General features: G+C 43.6%; 1 protein-coding gene across 4 annotated transcripts in view; it reads left to right on the top strand.

The window, feature by feature from the left end:
• The window catches only part of ARHGEF3 (Rho guanine nucleotide exchange factor 3), a 285,137-nt gene that overhangs the window by 245,955 nt on the left and 17,247 nt on the right, over positions 1 to 21,935 (top strand). For all 4 annotated transcript variants that reach the window (XM_019536899.1, XM_019536898.1, XM_019536902.1 and 1 more), the window contains 4 exons: positions 3,380 to 3,550; positions 7,391 to 7,453; positions 7,737 to 7,833; positions 7,922 to 7,998. In XM_019536899.1, coding sequence (XP_019392444.1) covers positions 3,380 to 3,550; positions 7,391 to 7,453; positions 7,737 to 7,833; positions 7,922 to 7,998 — 408 coding nt within the window. The remainder of the gene's footprint in view (positions 1 to 3,379; positions 3,551 to 7,390; positions 7,454 to 7,736; positions 7,834 to 7,921; positions 7,999 to 21,935) is intronic.

The following is a 21,935-nucleotide window of genomic DNA, read 5'->3' on the forward strand; positions in this document are numbered from 1 at the left end:
TACCCTCCTAGTGAGAAAATTCTTCCTAATATCTAACCTAAATTTCCCTTGCTGCAACTTGAGATCGGTGCTCCTTGCTCTGTCATCTCTAGGTTTATCAGTTTAAAGGAAAAGTAAATCTTCTGAGACCTAGTAACATGGCTGGCACTCCACCCTAGACCGTCTCCACAGTATTTTCTTCATATTCCAGAACTTGGGAGTTGCACATTTATGTTCTCCAGTTGGCACAAGTGTCGTTATGTGATATCTTCACTGTAAGAATATATTAGTAAAAAAACCATTTTCTACATGTATCAACAGATATAACTCTGCATCCATGATATCTGAAGGAAACCACCACCATACCTAGACAAAAAACAAACACCATATCACAATCATTTGCAATGGTTTCTGTAAAATTTTAGGGGGAAAATATTAACTTTCTGTCTTATACAATCCTTTCTGATGAGAGAAATATATAAAAGAAGAGAAATTCCATGGGGCATAATTTCTCAGCTTCACATGTGGAAATTTCATCATATATTAATGGATGTTCCATATACAGATCAAGGGGAAACACATCTCTAAGTCTGAGGATTTTGTAGTATTTTTTTAAATTTGTTTTAATAGTTATAGAAATATTAGATTTTTGTGACTTTTCCTTCCCAATATTATTATGTGAATGGATTTTCAGTATTTTCCACAAAGGATGCAAAAAAAGTAGTCCCAATTGTTTGTTTTTTTTAAATTCTGATTACTCATACCTGCTGTGTTTTTTCTTCTTCTTACAGTACTGTAGACTGGATGATTAAAACAGTGCAGTGTTAGCTACATTTTGACAGATTGTTTATCACTTCTGTATACCTGCAGAGTACCAAATGCTGAGCTGGTACAATTATTCATGTTCTTGAATTGATTTAACCATCTAGCATAAATCTTTCATCACTGCCTTCAATGCATTATAAAGCTAGTACCATTTGACCCTTTTCGTGGTGATGCACCTTACCTTACAAGATGGAAATGGGATTGAATAGAACTGAACACAGTTCTAACTAGCATTGAGGCAGAAGTTAATGTTGTTTTATTGCCATTACAAGTTAAGGCTTCATTGGTATAACCTAAGGGTGCTTGGTCTGTGGCCCATGGAGATGTTATCTGGCCTTTGGGGTTCTCCATGGGTCTGGAAATTTGGTGGGAGGGAGGGGTGTGGTGGTAAGATCCCACCTGTGGTTGTGGGGGAGCAGTGGCAGCATAAATTGATGTAGTTCTGGGAGAAGCTCTTGGAGCCACAGCAATTAACATTATGATTGTTTCCCTGCTGCCAAATTTCTGGACTTGTGGGGACCCTGTGCACGGGGTTTGGCTCGCGCCAGGTGCTCCATGCCTGGATCCAGCATGAGGAGTGGGCTGGTGTGTGGGGTAGCCCTGTGACCAGATGCAGTGCAGGACCGGGTTTGTGTGCCAGTTCTCACACGTAGACTAACCCTACACTGGATTTGACCCACAGACCAGCCCCATGACACTCATCCAATCTGAATAGGAACTCCTGAATTATTTTTATACTAACTTGATCATAAAATCATAAAGAATCTGTTTGCTATTTAATTAATATTAAGATCCCAAGGTTGGGAATTTGGCATAGAGTATATTCTCTTATCCTTTTAAAAACACTGATGTTGCAGCATAAGTAAATGTTATATTTCACTCACTTGAAATAGGTTCATTTACTTGGGAAAATTGTTAAAAATGTTAGCATTTAAATTACCAATATTAGATTACGAATTTGTGTTAGAATTAGTTATCAGAATGTTTTGCTTATGCCCATTTATTTAGGTATTTTTCAAATTAGTCTTGCATGCTGAGATTGTGTTTTGGACTGTGCTGCCTGTTAGAGCAGCAGGTAATGCGTACCTGACTTCCACTTGACACATGTCAGTGGCCAAATGAGGTATTAAATAATTTCTGGAGTTTGCTGCATTGGTTTATTTGTTCTTAGGTTTGCAAGCTATGGTGTGCCACACAAGCAAAAGAAAGATAGCCATCTGCTAAAATAGGCCTTGTTCTTTCACAGTTACTTCATCCTCTTCCTAACTGCTAATACTTCCATGATAGCCTTCCTTTTATAGATTTCGCTATCCTATTTTAGGGCAACAAGTGTTTAATCTTTATTTTACTAATTCCTGTAATGTGGATGGCTCTTCTCTTGATACAGGTTCTCCACCTGTTCTCCACCTTTTAAGCTACACCTCAAATTTGTCCTATTTCTCTTTCAAAGATTTTTTAATGAACCCTGATATTCTAACACCTAGAATGCTTTTCTTTCCACCTTAACATATGTAAGACCTTATCCATACCCTACATCATTTATGACTAGGATTAAGGTAGTTGCACTTTGCATTGAAATCTCCAAGGTTATTTCTCCCTAATGGAGATAGTAGCTCAGTAGTAAAATTGGCTTTCAGTGCTTTGAGTTATCCAGCAAGGCTTTGGACAAAGTATGGCATTTCTGGGGTTACTGGTCCTTCCAACAGGACTTACTTGTCCTTGCTACAAGATAACAGGAATCAGTAGAAAATTTCCAATACAGTTCACTGAAATTTAATTTATTGGTTCTAGTGGATATATAGTGCTATCTCCATATATGCGGTACTTTTTAGTTGGGTTGTTTGTAAACTTGAGGTATGGTCATAAATAATTTTATGATTTGCTGTGTAAATATTCACTAAGAAGTTTCAAGATATAAACCAATAAGTATAATGTCATGTCTAGCTTTGAAGCTTTTCTCTATGGGATTAATGCCACCTTCATGCAGCACACAACCTGAACAAGAGGGCACATCTACACATAAATTAGTACACTTTTTCTAACGAGCATTAAATTTAATACCTCCGATATGAGGTACAGTAGCGCATGTACATGCTTTTTAGGTGATACTTAATGTGCAGTAATCTATTCTACTGTGCATTTGCATATTAGCATAGTTTTTTACACACCGCTTTAATACACAGTAGAATAGACTACTATGTATTTAAAGTGCACGTGTAGATACGCCCAGAGAGTTGCATATTGGGGCAGTTCCTTTGGAACTAAAAGGAAGGAAAACTAGTTTGAGCAAATTGCACTGATCAGTGTTAAGCAAAACAATAGCTGAACTTTACTGAGGGCTCTATGTACCACAAAGATGCTTTCAAATGACATTTCTTATGCTCTTAATACTAAAAAGTAGTATTAGACCCAACAAAAATTGGGTAGAACTGGAATTAAGAGTTAAATTAACTTGCTTTATTTTATTAAATATGTAATTTCTTTGGACATAGAGTTTTGCCTTGGATAATAATTTGTAAATATGAAACTGCTCTCTTTAACAATGACAATTATGTTTTTTATGTACTGCTCTTAGCGTTCTATCAGCTTCCGGAATGACAGTCGCCCTGATCTATTCACCCCACGACCGTGGTCTCGAAATGTTCCTTCTGCTAACACAAAGAGGAGGGACAGCAAACTGTGGAGTGAGACGTTTGATGTTTGTGTCAATCAGATGCTTACATCCAAAGAAATCAAGCGTCAAGAGGTACAATTTTTTAAAATCCTCCTAAGCTTCCAATTTGACAGCTATGCCTAAAATATTTAGGAACGCTAATGAATGCCAACTCTGTATTTGAAGTTATAGAGTGGCTTCAGGGAAGTCGTTGAGTATTTTGCCGCTGACTTCAATAACATCAGAATTTCACTAATAATCTTTATAATCAATCTACAGTAGATCATTGTTGTTGTTGTTGTTTTAAATGCTTCATTAATTAATGTATAATAGCTTTAAGACATTTTAGATCAGAGTTTTGCAGGATGGTCTGGGTAGTTTGGTGTTTAGTATGTGTATTGTTTTATTTGTACTGCTGTTAATGCTGAGAAGCTCCTGCAAGGATCAGGCTCAGTCTAGGTCATGCAGATACATAGGAAAGCACAATTTCCAAGGAACTTTCAATAGAAGAGTAATGTATGCAGATGGTAGAAAAGGCCAAATGGCAAAAGGGCTGCACTCTTCTCTGTTGGTGTAACCTCAAGACACCCCTCAGAAAATGCCACCTCTTAGATTTCACTTGCTTTTTTAACTGAGGAAGCATAATACAGGCATTCTGCTGCTGCAACCAATACAGAAAAGCTACAACAGGTCGCAGTATTTTTGACACTTTGGATTCCTATTTGAAAACTCTGGATTTATCTTGCAAATCATACCCAATAGTGTTAATATTGAGCATCACCCTGTGACACCCTTTAAAGGATCTCATGGCACCCTGGTTGAATATCACTGGTGTAGACCTTGGAACAAGGCTCCAAACTCCTGAGAGTTTACTTAAGATGAGTGGAAGAACATGTGAAGCATTGTGGTACACTCCATAGCTTTTGGCTTGCAGACAGAGAACAATAGGCCCAAAGAAGCATGGCACTCTAGAGAGGTCAGCCTTGTATAAACCCTGGAGAAAATGCTGCTACTCATAGAAATACCAAGAAACAACGAAAGATCCACATTGCAGAGCTTTACAGTAGAGAATACTGAGATTTCACAAAGCTGGGATAGTGCAGCTGTTTCCCACTGTTTGTGGGAAGTAGAATCAGTCATGAGAACCACCACCTAAGATTATCCCCCTAGTCACTGATTGTGAAGGGTCGTCTTTCATGGGAGTTGTTGTGAAACCATTGCTGAATGACATTGTGGTAAGGTCATATCTGAGGCAATAGGGACATACCTCCTTCCTACGCAGTATTAGCGCTGATTTTATGTAGTTGCATGTTTGCTGTTGTTCAATACTAAATCAAGTTTAATTTTAATTAGTGCTGTCATTACAGAAACTGCTATACTTTGAGACAATATTTAATACTGCAGCTGGTAACACTTCTAGATTTACTGAACATTATATTGCAGAGATCCTTATATGATTAACTAATTGATTTCTAGTCTCTTTTTACCTTAGTGTTTTGTTTTATATATAACTAATTTGTTTTCCCAAGATCTTTTGTTGTAAGGTCAATGCTAACTTAGTAAAAGTTTTAATAACATAGACATAATCATTTTTATATCTATACAGGGAATGATTATTAATATTTTTCCAGTGGCTTTTCATTGCTGGAAAGATTAAATAAGATTATAAAATGTAACACTATAAAAAAAGCAACACTACTCTAGCACTAACAACACGGGCTGTGCAAGAGACATTCTAAGTGACTCCCATTAAAATCAATAGCAAAACCCCATTGACTTCAGTGGGAACAGAAACAGGTTCTAATTCAGCCTTGCTAATATGGTTAAATTGCCTTTTCTTAATGGCAGAGAAGTTATTGAAATGAAAAATGGAATCACCCCTATTTATGATAAGCTTATAGATACATTGTAGACCTATTTACTTAAAAACAACTCCACTGCTCCACTGCTAAATTACAAATATTGTCATTGTGGTAGGCCCACTGCCTCTAAACCTTTGAGAATTTCTATATATCAGGGAATTTTCAGTTCTACAGTTTCAGTACAGTCAGGCAAGCTTGTAACAGACCTTTCCAGAACACTGCAATGGTTATGTGAGTCATAAATCAAATAGCAGTAGTAATGTCACAGAAGTTCTCTTATAGATTTAAACACAGTGTAAAAATTCATAGGAAATAGCTTTTCAAATTGAGAAATTTGAAGGGAACTTGCTGAAAAATATATTACGCAAATTTGTTTGCATAACACAATACAGTATTCATTCCTGATTTAGGGTGAAATCTTGGAGGTCACCTTGTATACAGCCCATTTACATGAGCTATATAAAAAAAATCACAGGATTTTGGTGTTTTATGTAGATTTTTTAACATGTTCTTCTTCACCAGTATACTTGCTTGCCTTCCAGTTGTTCATTAAGCAATGTGACATCTGTCTGTTATGTATTTGTTCTCTAACCCTGCCCAAAGGGGAAGGGATGTGTGCAAATGAATGGCTTGTTTGGGAATTGTATACATAAACTGGCACACATACATTGTACTATCTGTTCTATAGAACACAAGTGTCACAAATGCATCTTTGGGGTGGTCCTCAGTTCTTGTGTACATTCATTTTACAATCTTGGACAAATCACTGAGGAAGCTCTTTCCTGTGTTGACAAGCACAATATCTTTATTGTGAAAAGTTCTGTTGTGCCAGAGGAGTAAAATTATCTGCTAGTCTTTTTCCTGAAACGTTGCTTGGTTGTTTAGTTACCTAGACCCCAGGCTACTTGGAAATTATGACCTGAGACTTTTCTAAGAGGTCACTCAAGCATTTAAGATGATTGAAATGTAATTCAGCATTAGAGAGTAGAGGTCAGATAGGATATGCTTGCAATACCCTGTTTTTCTCAGGTATGCTGCAGCATTGTGTAACCAGTTGGAGTTTCCAGAGGTTCCCTGCCCAGGTATATTGCATAGTTCTAGTCCACCTAAGAGATGACAGATAGCTGAGGCCAGATTCAATTTCACAAAGATAAGGAGGAGCTCCCAAGTCCTGCCAGATATGGTACAAATTATGTTTCTGTGGAGAAGGAATGCCGTCTCATAAGTCATGGAGTGATAATGGATATGCTCTGCAGATGATAGTGCAGCCTTGTGGCTGTCATGTGCCTTTTGTGACAAACACTATGTATATAATATGAGGTCAGAGCCTCAGTTCATGTAAATGGCTGAGCCATTTACACCAGTTGATGATCTTGAACATGGAACCTTTAAAAACATTCTTAAAATCTTGGTATTTAATATGAATAATTTTAATTAATCAAAATGTGCTCATTTGCGATGCTTGATCAAAACTAGATCATGTAAAGTATGATTTATCATTTAAAAAGTATGATTGGTAAGGTACCATGCTGAAAGTGTGCTAAGCTTTGATCTGAGTTCTAATAAAATACAGAACTCCCTTCAGTAAAAATGGCTGGCATGAGGCAGAGGTTCCACCAAAGTGCTGCATTTCCCCACAAGAGAAAAAAATTAAACAAAATTAAAAGTATTGTAATATATTAACATTTTAAAGGATATTCAAATAGTTGCTGTGTTAAACAAATGTTACATTTGACAAATGTTACATTTATTAAAAAGATACTTGTGTACATATTTCATAAACAGTCTTTATTTTACCAAAATTAGTTAAGAGATTTCAGTTTTATTAAAATATAATACATAAGAGTGACTTCTAGATCAGAAATATGTCAGGCCAAAAATTTCACTTCTCATAAAACATTTATTTTCTGAAATAAAGAAGCATTTCAAGGTCATGATTTTTAAGGTAATACTTAGCAATTGAATGGTTTTATAAATATCAGATTAAGTTTAGATTAAGTCTCCTATCAGATTTAGCAAGTAACAGCAATTTTTCAGTCAGTTTAAATAATATATGTCTGTTTCCCTATAGGCTATCTTTGAACTTGCCCAGGGAGAAGAAGACTTGATAGAAGACTTGAAGTTGGCAAAAAGGGTATTTATACAAATAATTTATTCAGCTATTTTGCCCTTTAACTGCCTCCCCACCGTTTATAATAACTGCTGCCTATGGACGTTTATATTCATAAAGTTCTGAAATTTTCAATTTTGGGACTTAATTTTATGTAATTGAACTTTAACACAGTGTGAGATTGTGAAAACATGAATAAAATACCTTCAGCCTTTTTTAAGTTATGGAAGGATTTAAATGCTCTCTAATTTCTCAGATATCAAATATATGCTAATTCTTTCTGACTGACTGGTTGGTTTGTTTGCAGGCTTATCATGACCCCATGCTAAAACTCTGCATAATGACAGAGCAAGAGTTAAACCAAATATTTGGAACACTGGACTCTTTAATCCCTCTGCACGAAGGTATAACTCTGTTAAATGATTAAATTACATTTATTTATATTCATCTTGTTCAGCAAGTGAGTTTTCCTTCCTATTCTATTTTGATCAGATCTTCTAAGGAGGCTTCAGGAGATCAGAAAACCTGATGGATCTACTGAGCATGTTGGTCATATCCTTGTGGGCTGGGTAAGGCAGATATCCTAATCAAAGTTGAGGTTGGTTTTAATCCTAATCAAAGTTTGAAGTTGGTTTTAATTACCTCATTGGTTTTTACCTTTTATCAGACTGGTTTACTTCATATTTAGTACATCTTTTCCAAATGACGTCTCATTTTTTTTTAGCATTTTTAAAATGCCAGTAGAAAAAAGTACAGTACAGTTAAATAAAGGAACATCTCATATATGCACTTTACAGTTAAGAAACGAATGCATGCTGAAAGCTCTACTTATTTTGAAAACAGGCAGTGGTCAAAGACCTTTAAACTTTTTCACTGTTTGCCCTGTGGAGACTGTCCTTAAATCTTTACTTGGACAAACTCCTACCAAGGACAGAATGGGGATTTGGGTGAATAATGACTGCATGGTTAAGTCCTGTTGCACATGGTTTTCTAGTATATGAGCTGAAAGTTACAAACAGAACTGTCACAATGAGCCGAGTAATTCAGAACATTTTACTCAGTATTTCAGACAATATTTGAAATATGCACAGTTAAAAATCAAAAATTCAAATTGCAGTCTAAGTGAATTGAACTTTAGTAAGAACTAAACTGCAGTAAACACCAGCTAGCTGCAGTGTTAACAGAAGGGGGAAGTTTAAGTCTTTCAAGGTAATATGGAGTTAAGGTTTAGCTTGCTTCTTAGACTGAAGCAAACCTAAACTAAGTCTCTTCTGAGATTTGAAAACAAGAGCTGAAGAGTTAAAGCGGAAGTAACAAAATGCATAAGGTTATTCGCCCAGTACAGTGCAGCCACTGTTATCTGAACTTTATTATCCAAATCCCAGTCAACAAAAACATGTTCATATACCTAATTTTCACAGGCTTTCAAAGAAGTGAGGATTGGATAACATCTGGTTCCATAAGACTAAGGCAGTTTAGCTAATGCTCTTTAGCTTTGGGCCTCCATTAAACACATAATGCCCTAGTCCTGTTCTGCCTTACCGACGCTGTCTAATTGAAGGATCCAGTTCAGCAGACTTTGAAGGTCTCTTGACCCCTACTTAGTGCACACTTCAAAGCTGAACTTCTTTCACTGCTTGTCAAATTCAAAGGTTTCAAGTGACTCTCCCCACAATCCTCCCCCAAGTCTTTACATAATTGAGGTTGTATTATACCCAGCTGGGACCAGGAAGGGTTCAGTACTATAAGAGAGTTTATACTGTTTGTAGTATTTTCTCTAGGCCAAAGAGAAACATTTCAGTAAATGGCAAAACATTTGATAAGTGTGTTAGACTTTGGAACACCCGGGTTCCAAAAAGGCTGCCTATTAGTAGGTGATAGGTGGCATGCTATTAAACTTACAAGGAGAGTGCATCTGTATGTGTACATGTAATGGTTAGAATACCCTGAATTCCATAATAATAGAATACAAAAATTCAGAATTAAAATTATCATCCATCCTCTCATTTTCTTAGTTTCTTAGCTTAAGTGGCTTGATTGTTTCTGTGAGGATAGGGGTTAAAATTTTCAAAAATGCCTAAGTAACTTTGGCACCTAAATCACTTCAGGCATTTTTAGAATCAAGGTCCCTTAAGCATTCCTGTATATTTTATTCTGCATGTCCACAGCAAACAAATACCCTAAAATCCAGTTTGCTTTTTGAATCTATCTAGCATTAAAATTAATTTTTTAAAAATGGGGACATAGTTTATTTACATAAAAATGTAAAAAGTCTCTGATTTTTAGAATATATGAGCAGTTTGTGGTTATCCCATTTGAATGCTATGGGGAAATTTTCACATTTAAATTTTAAGATCATTTACACATCAAGCATACACTTGCAAATCACATGAAATAGCTATCTTCCTGTTATAGGACATTCATAAGAACTTGCCATGTTTATCATTCCTGACAGGTTGTTGAATATTTCTCCCTTAACAGCAGATGTGTTTATGTTGGTAGAAACTACAGACAAAGTAATACTACTGTTTGGATTCTGGTCTTTTTAAAGAAACAAAATACACATTTTAATAGTTGTTTTTGAATGGGACATGTCAAACCCTGTTCAACCAGTGAAAATGTTTTGCCCCTTTTAAAAGGAAGAAAGCTCCTTTCTTAAACAAAAAACCTCTTGGAGATGTGCGTGATCCGTTATTATTTCTTTTGATCTCAAATGAATCAAGTAATTAATAACCTGAAAGTCTGTAAATGAATAAGGTATTATTTTTCTTTACTGAGCTATCTCTTTTTAATGTGGAAAATTCCCACTGTTTTAGTCAAATTAATTTTTAGTTGGTTTTCAAGTATTTATTCATTACTTTGAGCAACGTACTTTGAATTTGGCTTGGTAAGGGTGAAATGAACACAAACAAGTAAGCAGCTAGAGAAACAAACTATTTCAAAATCTTGTACACAAGGTATGCAAATTTATTATTTGATATGAATAACAGCCACTGGCTTTTAAGATAAGAGCTAAATCTATAACAAGTAAAAACATAACATTTTGAACAAACAAAATGCATACATTTCCATCCATTTAGAATTGTTGCATAGTACTAGTATAATATAGGGAAGCCAGAAGTAAACTATAATTGATCATTCTCAGTAAATGAAACTTATGGTTTTGACCTAGTTGTTCATTGGTTGGTTGGTTGGTTTCTGTATATATTCAATATATATGACACCCTACCCAAGAGACGGTCATCATAGCTTAAAATTACTCAGTGTCTATAATTCTAATATTATAAAAGCCATTGTCTGTCTGTTTGTCTGTCCGTAATGCTTTATTCACACTCTGACTGGCTGTTTGGGAACCCAACAGAGTGCTGCAAGCGCATTTGGACTGCAGGTGGCAGCACCATGGCGGAGCGTCTCCATGACAGCAAAGACAGAGAGGACACGGAGGTGGGGGCTGAGGCAGAGGGGGGTGGAAAGGGGGAGTGGGCTTGGTCCCAAAGGTGGAGGGGAGGGAGGGACTGCATGCAGGCCTCTGTCCCTGCCTGCACTGCTCCCTGCCCCAATCATTCTTGACAGACAATTGGTTAGTAAATACATAAGTGAAAAAGTGCAGTTTGCAGTGCTGAGAATATAAATTAAAAGGACTCTATCGTAGGGCCCTGGCAGAAAATCCCCATCTCAGGGCCTTCCCACCAGCATGTTTAAAGGGTACACATGCAGCTGGCCTGTGCATGGGTGTTTAGAGCTCTAGATCAGGGTGTGGCTCCTTGATCTCAAGCTCCCACCTGTAAGGGACTTCAGCATAGGCCATATACCAAAACTAGGGGGAAATCCAGAAGCAGGATCCGCAACACAGTCCCAGGTCAGGATCCAGGGGATCAAAGGCCAGGTAACAACCTGGGGGACAGTACTTCTGGTGAAGTCAGAAGAAAGAGCCAAACTGGAGTCAGGTGCCAGAAAACATTGCTCCAGGAAAATCCAAAGTCCAGAAGTAAGCCAAAAAACATGGTTAGGAACCAGGACACTTGCCACAGAGAACTGTTGATGGGCCTGCATGTGTGGCCTGCCTTCTCAAAGTTCCTGACAGCACTGGGGCTAGGCTGATCAATATCCCTAACATCACTTCAGTGACACACACTCAAGTTAAAGCAGTATACAAACCAGCCACAAAGCTGTTCTATATTATATGTGGAACATATTAGTGTCTGGTTTGTCATTTTGTTGTGACATAAATTACTTGCACATGTGGTACATTGTGGTTTATAGTGAGATTACCTTATTAATCACACCATAAATACAATATTTACCAGGGATCATTGCAGCTGCATATATTTGTTGTGTACATAATTAGCACACAAAAATGTTGTGAAAAATATTTTTTTCTTTCAAGAATTGAATCATTTTTCTTTTATTTAATAGTTAGAGAAGCAAAATTGTCAGAATAATTCACATTTTATGAGACAAAGATTTTATTTTTGTTTTGCTGAAGTGTAATGTATCCAAGAACTAAAATAATGATGATATATTATTGTTAATGAACAGCAGCCCAGGTTACTAATGGATCAATTTATTTTCTAACTTCCTTTTGCTTTTACCTCATAAAAGTTCATCTCGTCATTTAAATTAAATGAGAGAAGCAAGGGTTTTTTAGTGATATCTTTTATTGGTGATATATTTTATTTTATTAAATTAAACAGGCCTATACAAATTACTTATTTTATAGTAGTAGTTATAGTAGTTTTACTGGGCACACACAAATTTAATTTGTGTAAATATATTTATCTGAAATATTTTGGAGAACTACTTTTTTGGTATTTACCGTGTCTCTAAAACATGCTTATTTGTATCATCTAGTTAAAAGTAATTTCCACTGTACAGATTATTTTGATGTTGCCCGTATTATACTATGCTTGTTCATCCTTGAAGTCATCAAAAACATTTAAATGAGGTAGTTAATCTTAGTATGCAGACAAAACAAGAAAACCCATCACATGTGAAAACAGGATTACTTGCTTACCTTGGCAGCTAGGCAGCATGATAATGGAAATTAATGACACAAGTGGAAAACAGGAGTTATGTGCTCAGAATTTAGTTAGTGCTTCCTAGTCATAACTAATTTCCTTCTTTTTAAAGGAAATCTTGGGTGTCTCCAGGGCTTAGAAAAGGAGGAAGTCAAACCTAAATTAGCGAAAGCTGATAGCCAGTTTTAACTTCAGGTATGTAAATTACACTTCAGCAAAATAAATAAGCATAACATCCTTGTCTGATAAAATTTAAATCATACTGTATTTTGGTAGTCTTGGGATTAATATTTAGAGAAATAAATGAAATATTTAACACATTTCACACAGTTAGATTTCTAATTTTCTTCTAATCAGATATTAGGACTTTAATTAGAATCTTCTTAAGGTTGTAGTTCAGCAAGGTTCTTAAGAATGTGTCTTATGAACTGTATGAGCAGTCGTGGACTTCAAAGAGACTAACACACAGACTTACAGTTAGGTATCTGATGAAGTGCTTTCATGAATCAAGGTGCATCTTGGCTGGCACCTGTCAAATTACTACTAGTTGTAGTGACATCTGATGGCTTTCATGACCTTTCAAAACACACTTTAGCATGACTTTCTTTAGGATCTATAAAAATGACTTAATAGGCTTCAAAAGTAAAAAGCATAAAAGTACAAATGTAATTTTAGTTGCTTTTTCTTTCAGTTGCTTCACGAAGGCCATTTTCCATAAGTTTTATGAGAGGGGTAATGAAATGTACCATGTTGGAGCCTTTTTCAGGCTCTGGGGCCTGGGAGCATGGCTACCTCCCCTTGTGGGGTCTGCTCCCTACTAGGGTCTCTGGCGTGCCAGCTGGAGGAGCTCCAGGCCACAATGCAGAGACTGCGTGCCATCAGGGACTGTGAGCAGGAGATAGACTCCTACTGCCAGACTTCACTACACACTAAATATAGACATTCTGTTATGCTGTTAAAAGCTACTAAATATCCAGAGAAAAGCAAAATGGCATGTAGATCAGGAGTTACCCTCTTGTTGGGAGACAGGGAGATCCAATTAATTAATCAGTTAGCTCCGGGAGTGGCGAGAGATGCGTGGGTGAAAGCTCACTGTGCCCCTGCTCCCCTGAAGCTCCCAGCAGCCGCGGAGCCCCCTGCCGACCCCCAGCACAGCCGGAGGTAAGCGTGGCCTGCCGTGGGAGGGGTTTTACCCCTAGAGAGTGGGAGGAGGCAGCTGAGTGGGAGCTGGGCTGGGTCTAACCCTGCCCAGGCCCCTACTTGGCCCAGCCCCACAGGGAGAGAGAGAGGTAGGGGGAGGAAAATTACTGGTCTGTCTCCAATGGGGCAGGGTCCCCTAAATCCCAGGCAGGGTCCCCCCTAGCCCGAGAGCAGCCTCCACTGATGGCAGGCCCACTATGCATGCGCACAGTTTAAAAGGGCCAGCCAACAGCAAAAAAGCCTCAGTTAGGTTCTGGGAGTAGCGAGAGACACATGGGTGAAAGCTCGCTGCACCCCCACTCCCCTGAAGCCCCCCAGAGACCCCCAGCAGCTTCAGAGCTCCTTAAGCTTGAGGTAAGCGGGGCCCATGGTGGGATGGGATTAACCCTTAGAGAGTGGGAGGAGGCGGCTGAGTGGGAGCTGGGCAGCCCCCCAGGGAGCCACATGAACAGGCCGCACAAACAGGCACGCTTGTCTGCTGGTACATGAGTTAATGCAGAGTTCACGCAGGAGGGTGCGCAGGAGGGCACGAGGCCCTGCAGACTCAAGCCCAGCCTACTGCAGATGGGCACTTGCCACACCCCAAAGGCCCCTCGGGGTCTGTGGCCACCCCTCTGGCACCTCAGAGATGGCCACCCAGACAGAGACCCTGGCTTGGCTGCAGGAGCTGCCTGTCCCTTTTTCAGGCTCTGGGGCTCGGGAGCATGGCTACCTCCCCTTGTGAGGTCTGCTCCCTACTGGTGTCTCTGGCGCGCCAGCTGGAAGAGCTCTAGGCCACAGTGCAGAGACTGCATGCCATCAGGGACTGTGAGCAGGAGATAGACTCTCCTGACTGCTGCCAGGCCCTTCTCCCCCAGGAGCTGGAGGGTAGACCACAGTCTCCCTCCAGGACAAGGGAGGACTCTGGGACCTCCCATTCTGTCCAGCCAAGGGAATGCACCAAGATGGTCAAGGGCCCTAAGGCCCACTGCACCAAGGCCCCTGCCCCACCAGATCTTAGCCAGCCGGCCAAGGCACTTAAGGGAGCCCAGACCTGGTACAACCTGTGGGCAAGGCAAGAGCCTCCAAGGAGACACTTGCCTGCCTGTACACAAATGCCAGGAGCTTGGGGAATAAGCAGGAGGAACTCGTCCTCCTGCTAAACACAAATAATTACGACGTCATAGGGATGACAGAGACCTGGTGGGACTCCACCCATGACTGGGTCACAGGTATAGATGGCTTATACCCTGTACAGAAGAGACTGAGTAGATAAAAGGGGCACGGGTGTAGCTTGCTATGTTAAGGAAAGCTACACGTCCCTGCAAGCTGATATTGGTGACCAGTGTGCAGCCATGAGCTCATGACCTTCACTATCCACCGTAAAGCTAGTAAGTCAGTCAGCAACACTGAAGTCCTTCAGGAAAGCCGATTTGACAAGCTCAGGAGGCTTGTCAGTGAGGCCCTAAGGGACCATGACCCCAGGGAGAGGGGAGTTCAGGAAGAGTGGTTGTTCCTCAAGGGAGCAATCCCCAATGCATAAACTAAGTCTATTCCCTCTCAGAGGAAAGGCAAGAAGAGGGCAAAGCAGGCCCCCTGGCTCTCCAGGGATCTAGCAGACCTCCTAAGGCTAAAAATAAAGGCCTACAAAGAATGGAAGATGGGATTCACCTCCAAGGAGGAATATTCTGCACTGGTCCAGTCCTGCAGGGAGCAAACCAAGAAAGCCAAGGCTCCAACCAGCTTTGAGTATCAAGGACAATAAAAAGTCCTTTTTCAGATATGTGGGGAGCCGGAGGAAAAGCAAGGGCAACTTTGGATCCCTGCTGAACCAGATTGGACAACTGACAACTGACACCCAGGAAAAAGCCAACCTATTAGATGGGTACTTTGCATCAGTCTTTCATCAGTCCCATGGGACGCTTATGCCCACTACGGGACCGGGAGGTCTGGGTGAGGGAGATCCTCTGCCCTCTGTCGGGGAGTGCGCGTTAAGTCACTACCATCTCTCCGCATCAGGACTGCTCACTTGTCGCCAAGGAGTGGCTCACCTGCTGTTGGACGTTTTGCACGCGCTTGCCTCGCCTGCCACGACTTTGATGATGACACCGGCCTCGCCTGCCACAACTTTGATGATGATACCAGATGGTCCGGCGCGTGTCATCCGAATATGAGACTCCTGAGCTTCTCGCGGGTCCTGTGCTAATGAGGGGTCCGGCACCCCTACACCCTCGCCCATTCCACCGTATGGTGACTGCCTATTTCGTCGGGTATCCCTCAAAACGTCCATAAGAGAAATGCAAAGGTCAACATAAAAGGTTACAGCCAGGGGTTCACGAGAGCAGGGAAGCTGCTTTGATCCTCAGCAGACGTCCCCCTATATTCCCCTGTATGCCATGGGGTTGGAACCCTTTCCTAAACTCTCAATGAGCTCTTCAGGCCTCACTAGGGCCTCCTGAGGCCACTCAGCCCCTAATTACAGGAGTGAAGGTTTCACCGTCAGTGATTGTCCCTATAGTACAGTTTATACAGTACCTGGCTCCTGCCGGGTCCCAGCCGCTCCTGGTGGCGTCAGACAGTCCACGGCCTCTCTGGGCTGGCTGCCCGGGCTCCAAAGCCCTGCTGGGGCTTACCCCTACCCCAGAAGGTCCTGCCGCGTCTCAGGACGGCTCGCATCCGCTTGAGGGTGCTCTCGCTGGTTTCGGCTCCTCCGCTGCCTTCTTCCATTTCCGCCACCTTGCTTGCCAGCGTTGGCGGCTCCTTTATGCTGCCCCTGGCCAGCCCGGCTCCTCCATCCTCCGTGCACCTGGAAGAGGTGAGTTCCTGCCCAGCGCTTTGGGCCGGTGTGCGCGGGATTAGTGTGATTGTGTTGGGGCGGGTAGCCTTAGAGCCCACCGTCTCCTTCTCTCCCTCACACCCTCCATGAATGCTGACCTCATGAAGGAACACCTTGAGAGGCTGGATACCTTCAAGTCAGCTGGCCCTGACAATCTACCCACCAGGGAGCTGGCGAACATCATAGCCCAGCCCCTGGCATGGATCTTTGAGAACTCCTGGCACTCTGGTGTAGTGCTCCAAGACTGGAAGAAGGCCAATATGGTGCCTATCTTCAAGAAAGGGAGGAAAGTGGGTCTGGCAAACTATAGACCATCAGCCTGACCTCTATCCTGCAGAAGGTGTTAGAAAAGTTTATTAAAGAGGTCTTAATGGACTGGCCGATGCCCACATCCTGAGGGATAGCCAGCACGGGTTTGTTGTGGGTAGGTCTTGCTTGACCAATCTCCTTTTATAACCAGGTGACCTATCACCTGGACAAGGGAGAAGAGATTGATGTCATATATCTTGATTTCAAAAAAAGCCTTCGATCTGGTATCCCATGATCGCCTTTTGGCAAAACTGGCCAATTGTGGCCTTGGGCCCACCACGATCCGCTGGCTGGGAAATTGGCTCCGTGGTCAGACCAGAGGGTGGTAATTGACAGAAGTCAATTGTCATGGTGCCCTGTGACCAGTGGGGGTCCCCCAAGGCTCTGTCCTTGGACCCATATTGTTCAACATCTTCATTAATGAAGTGGACATTGAAGTCAGAAGTAGACTTGCCAAGTTTGCTGATGACACCAAAGCCTGGGGCAAAGCATCCACACCTGAAGACAGGAGGGCGATCCAGGCTGACCTGGACAGGCTCAGCAGATAGTCAGATGAGAACCTGATGGTGTTTAACACCAAAAAATGCAAGGTTCTCCACCTTGGAAGGAAAAACCTGCAGCATCCTTATAGACTTGGCAGTGCTATACCGGCTAGCACTACAGAACAAAAAGACTTGGGGGTCCTCACCGACCACAGGATGAACATGAGCCTGCAGTGCAATGCTGCGGCTAGTACAGTGACCAAAACACTGGCTTGCATCCATAGATACTTCTCAAGCAAATCCTGGGACATCATTCTCCCCTTGTACTCGGCCTTGGTGAGGCCACAGCTGGAGTACTGCGTCCAGTTTTGGGCCCCACAATTCAAAAAGGCTGAGAGCCATGAGGCTCTTTAGCCTGGAAAAGCACAGGCTCAGGGGTGATCTGATGGCCACCTATAAGTTTATCGGGTGACCACCAGTATCTGGGGGAACATTTTTTCACCAGAGAACCCCAAGGGATGACGAGTTTGAATGGTTATAAAGTACTGCGAGAATGTTTCAGGCTGGACATAAGAAAGAATTTCTTTACTGTCCAAGCTCCCAGGGTCTGAAATAGCCTGCCATCAGAGGTTGTTCAAACAACTACATTGAACACCTTCAAGAGCAAATTGGATGCTGATCCTGCTGGGATCCTATGGCCCCAGCTGACTTCCTGCCCTTTGGGCGGGCGGCTGAACTTGATGATCTTCCGAGGTCTCTTCCAGCCCTAATGTCTATGAAATCTATGAAATCTAATTTGAAAGGCGGAAAATTGATAATTAGACTAGAATTTGTTTTTAGTGGCTATCACTGAGGCCAAATACACGGCAAGGTTCAATGTAGGATTGGCCGTGTAGATAGATGCTACTAACCACAGTTATAACAGGTAAAACCCAACGCGTTTAGATGTGATATAGAACCTAATGCTTCAATATTTAAGCCATAGCCAATGATTGAGGACCTCCATGGGGCAGGTTTATTCCACATCTTCTGTTGTGTAGGTGACTGTCAGAGATAGAATACTGGACTTAAATGAACCATGGGTCTGTTGCTACAGGCTTACAAAAATGTACAAAGCACAACCTGTCATTATTGGCAGTGAACTTACTGGCATATAGTTAATTGTAATCAAATAAGGTTGGTAGCTGGCTGGGAAATCTTATGAGAAGTCTTGATAGCACGGCAAATGATTTAGTAGTTCTTTCCTGTTGGGGATGGGGGGGAGATAAACCCTGGGATTAGGAAGCCCACAAGAGGAGCATTGTGTTTCTTTGGGATTTTTTGTCCTTCCAAGGAGGGAATTGTCTTCCTTGTTCCAAATTATAAGTCTCTCTCAAGCTGTATATAGCTTGCACAACTAGAGATGTGTTCTTCCAGAACAAGGTGTTGTTCTCTCTTGGTTTCCGTTGGATTGGATTTGGAATTTCTCTCCATAAAACAAAGTCCTCAGTTGTATATAAGACATGGAGGTGCCTTTATTTTAGATTTTAATGAAGTTAGGTAGCCATAAGGGGTGCTGACAGATGTGTAGCTCCCCACTGTAACTCATAGCACTTCATAGAAAGCATCATGAGTTACAGCAACCCCCCTGCCCCCAACCCAACAGACGTTCACTGTTTGGTTGGGGCATGGGGGGAGGGGGGGACAACTGAGCTCCACTTTAGAGCTGGTCCAGGGAAGAGAGGCTGCATGTCTGCTGCCTCTTTTCCCTAGCCATGTGCTCTCTCAGCTCTGGTGCTGGCTTCAAGATGGGAGGGGGGAAGGGAAGGAAAGGAAAGAAGGACTTTTGACTTTTTAATTACTTTATTAAGGGGGTTCAGGTATACAACAATGGTGGCCGCTTACAAAGCAAAAACACAAACAACTTACTACCAAACCAAACCAAACCAACCAACACATCACACCATGACAGACACCTTCGCTGCATTTCACGTCGTGTCTTACATGCTAATTATGTGGTTGGCGTGCCGGCCACACAGTCATAAACTATTCAGACCCTGCTCCATCCCATCATACACGTAACAAAACCTTCAACTTCCACACAAAAAGAAAGCAAAAAAGCAGCCTGGTGAGGGTCCAGGATGCGGCACGAGCTGGAAGTCGCAGTTCGACACCGAACCAGCCCGGTCGCCCAGACCGATCATGACATCAGAGCGCGTATTTGAGACGGCCGTCCTCCACCTGGCACAGTGCTCCCTCAAGGGCCCAGCGCGTCTCAAAGGTGGGCACTGCCCGCCGGAGCACAGCATGCTCAAATTCCAGCGAGAGGCGCGCCTGCACCAGGAGGCAGAAAAGCTGCAGGGCATCATCTGAGCCGGTTCCGGCGGCTCTTGAGGACGGCCAACTTGGCCTGACCCATTACAAAGTTGGCCAGGCACACGGGGCCCTTCTCAGCCGCTAGGGTTCCCCCAGCAACTGCGGGAACTGGAGGTGATGGGCCTGGGATTGGAGGTGGAAAGTGACTTGCCAGGCTCGTACCATGCTATGGTAAAAGGCTGGAAGCACCGCCCAGTTCAAAAGTGTAAGGTCCAGCAGGAAGAGCTCCTGGTCAAAGCCGAGGGCCCCCACCCTCTGCAGAAACTGGCATGCCAGGTGTTGCCAAGGTGGGCGCTCCTCGCTGTACAGGAGTCGCTGGAGGCGGAAGGCGACCACCCTGCTCGCCAGGTCAACCAAACTCTGGCCCCCCTCAGTCACAGGTAGGTAAAGGACAGGTCATGGGAGCCAGTGGCACCCGTCCCAGAAGAAGTCAACCAGGAGGCGCTGGAGTCTCTTGAGCAGGTCCTCCAGTGGATCGAGTATGGCGCACCGATGCCACAGGCTCGCCGCCACTAGGTTGTTCACGATGAGGACGCGTCCACGGTAGGAGAGGCTGGGTAGGTGCCAGTGCCACCTTTGTAGGCGGGCCTTCACTCCTTCCTCAAGGCTGTCCCAGTTGCGCGCCATGAAGGTCGGTGGTCCCAGGAACACACCCAGGATCTTAAGGACCTCGTGGCGCCAGGTGAGGCCCCCGGGCAAGCCGGGTGGGTCATGGTGATCCACTCTCCAAGCAGCAGGGTATCACTCTTGGCCCAGTTGATACGGGCCGAAGAGGCGCGTTCATAGGCTCGCTGGCAGGCTGTCAGGGCCTCCACGTCTTCCTGGGTGTTAAGGAAGATGGTCACGTCGTCTGCGTATGCTGAGAGCTGCAGCGGTGGGGCAAGGGAAGGGCCCACGGCTGGTGGCAAGGCCACACCGCTCAGGCGCCGCTGCAGCGCATGCAGCAGTGGCTCAATGGCCAGGGCATAGAGCATGCCTGACAGGGCAGCCCTGACGGATGTCTCTGTGTGTGGGGAACGGGGCACAGAGCACGCCGTTCACCTTGAGCAGGCTGGAAGTGTCTCGATACAAGACCTGGAGTGCGCCGGTGAAAAGGGGCCCAAAGCCAAAGGCCTCCAGGTCTGAAAGAGGTAGGCGTGGTCAACCCGGTCAAAGGCTTTCTCCTGGTCCAGAGAGATAAGGCCAACGTCCAGGCCAAAGAGTTCACTGGCAGTAAGTAGGTCGCACAGCAGAAACAGGTTGTCTTGGATGGTTCTGCCTAACACGCAGTAGCTCTGCTCAGGCCCAGTGACGGGGACCATGACAGTGCGGAGGCGGGTAGCCAGCGCTTTGGCCAGGATCTTGTAATCTGTGCACAGCAGGGAGACCGGCCGCCAGTTCTTAATGCAGCCAAGGTCTCCTTTCTTGGGCAGCAGCGTGAGCACTGCACGGCGGCAACTGATCGGCAAGACCTTGTCAGCAAGACTCTCCTGGAAAATGCGCAGGAGGCAGGGGGTGAGAAGGGGCCAGAAAGCCTTGTAGAACTCCGCAGGTAACCCATTGAGGCCTGGGGCTTTGCCGGAGGCAAGGCCAGCCGCGGCCGCTGCCAGCTCCACCAGAGACAACTCCTGCTCAAGCTCGCCGGCCTCCAGGGCATCAAGGCGCGGCAGGCCCGCATGGAGTTCCCGTGCGGCGTCAGGGCAGGACGGCTCAGCCGCAAACAGGTCATGATAGAAAGCAACAGCATGCTCATGTACTTCACTTGGGTCAGTGATGACCTGGCCCTCAGAGGTCTTGAGGTGATCTAAGACTTTGCTTGCTGCCCGCCGTCGCTCCAGGTTGAAAAAGAAGCAGGTCGGGGCATCCGTTTCAGGCAGCTCTTGGCAGTGGGTGTGGAGCCTCGCTCCACGGGGTGCACTCTGCGCCAAGTCACGCAGACACTTCTTCCGGAACCGGAGGCTCTCGTACAGCACCGCATCACTGCCGGCTGCCAGCAGGGCAGCCTCGAGCTTTACTACATCCTCCTCCAGCTCTCTGATATGGCAGCACAGTTCATTTGTGGCCATCTGAGTGTACTGCTGGCAAAAGGCCCGGATCTGTACCTTGCCCACATCCCACCATAGCTTCCAGGAGGAGTAATTCGGTCTTGTGGCCTCCCAGCTCCGCCAAAAGTTGGCAAAGCAGTCCTGGAAGTAAGAGTCTTGAAGCAGGCTGACGTTGAAGCACCAATAAGGCGCTCGTGCGCAGGTTCTCCCTGGCAGGCTCAGTTCACAAAAAGCCAGGCCGTGGTCTGACAGGCCCGAGGGAACGATGCGGCTGCTGCGTAGGAGTGGCAGGTGGTGCCTGGT

This window comes from Crocodylus porosus, unplaced genomic scaffold, assembly GCF_001723895.1.
Source record: "Crocodylus porosus isolate Cpor-Errol unplaced genomic scaffold, CroPor_comp1, whole genome shotgun sequence".
Classification (NCBI taxonomy): domain Eukaryota; kingdom Metazoa; phylum Chordata; order Crocodylia; family Crocodylidae; genus Crocodylus; species Crocodylus porosus.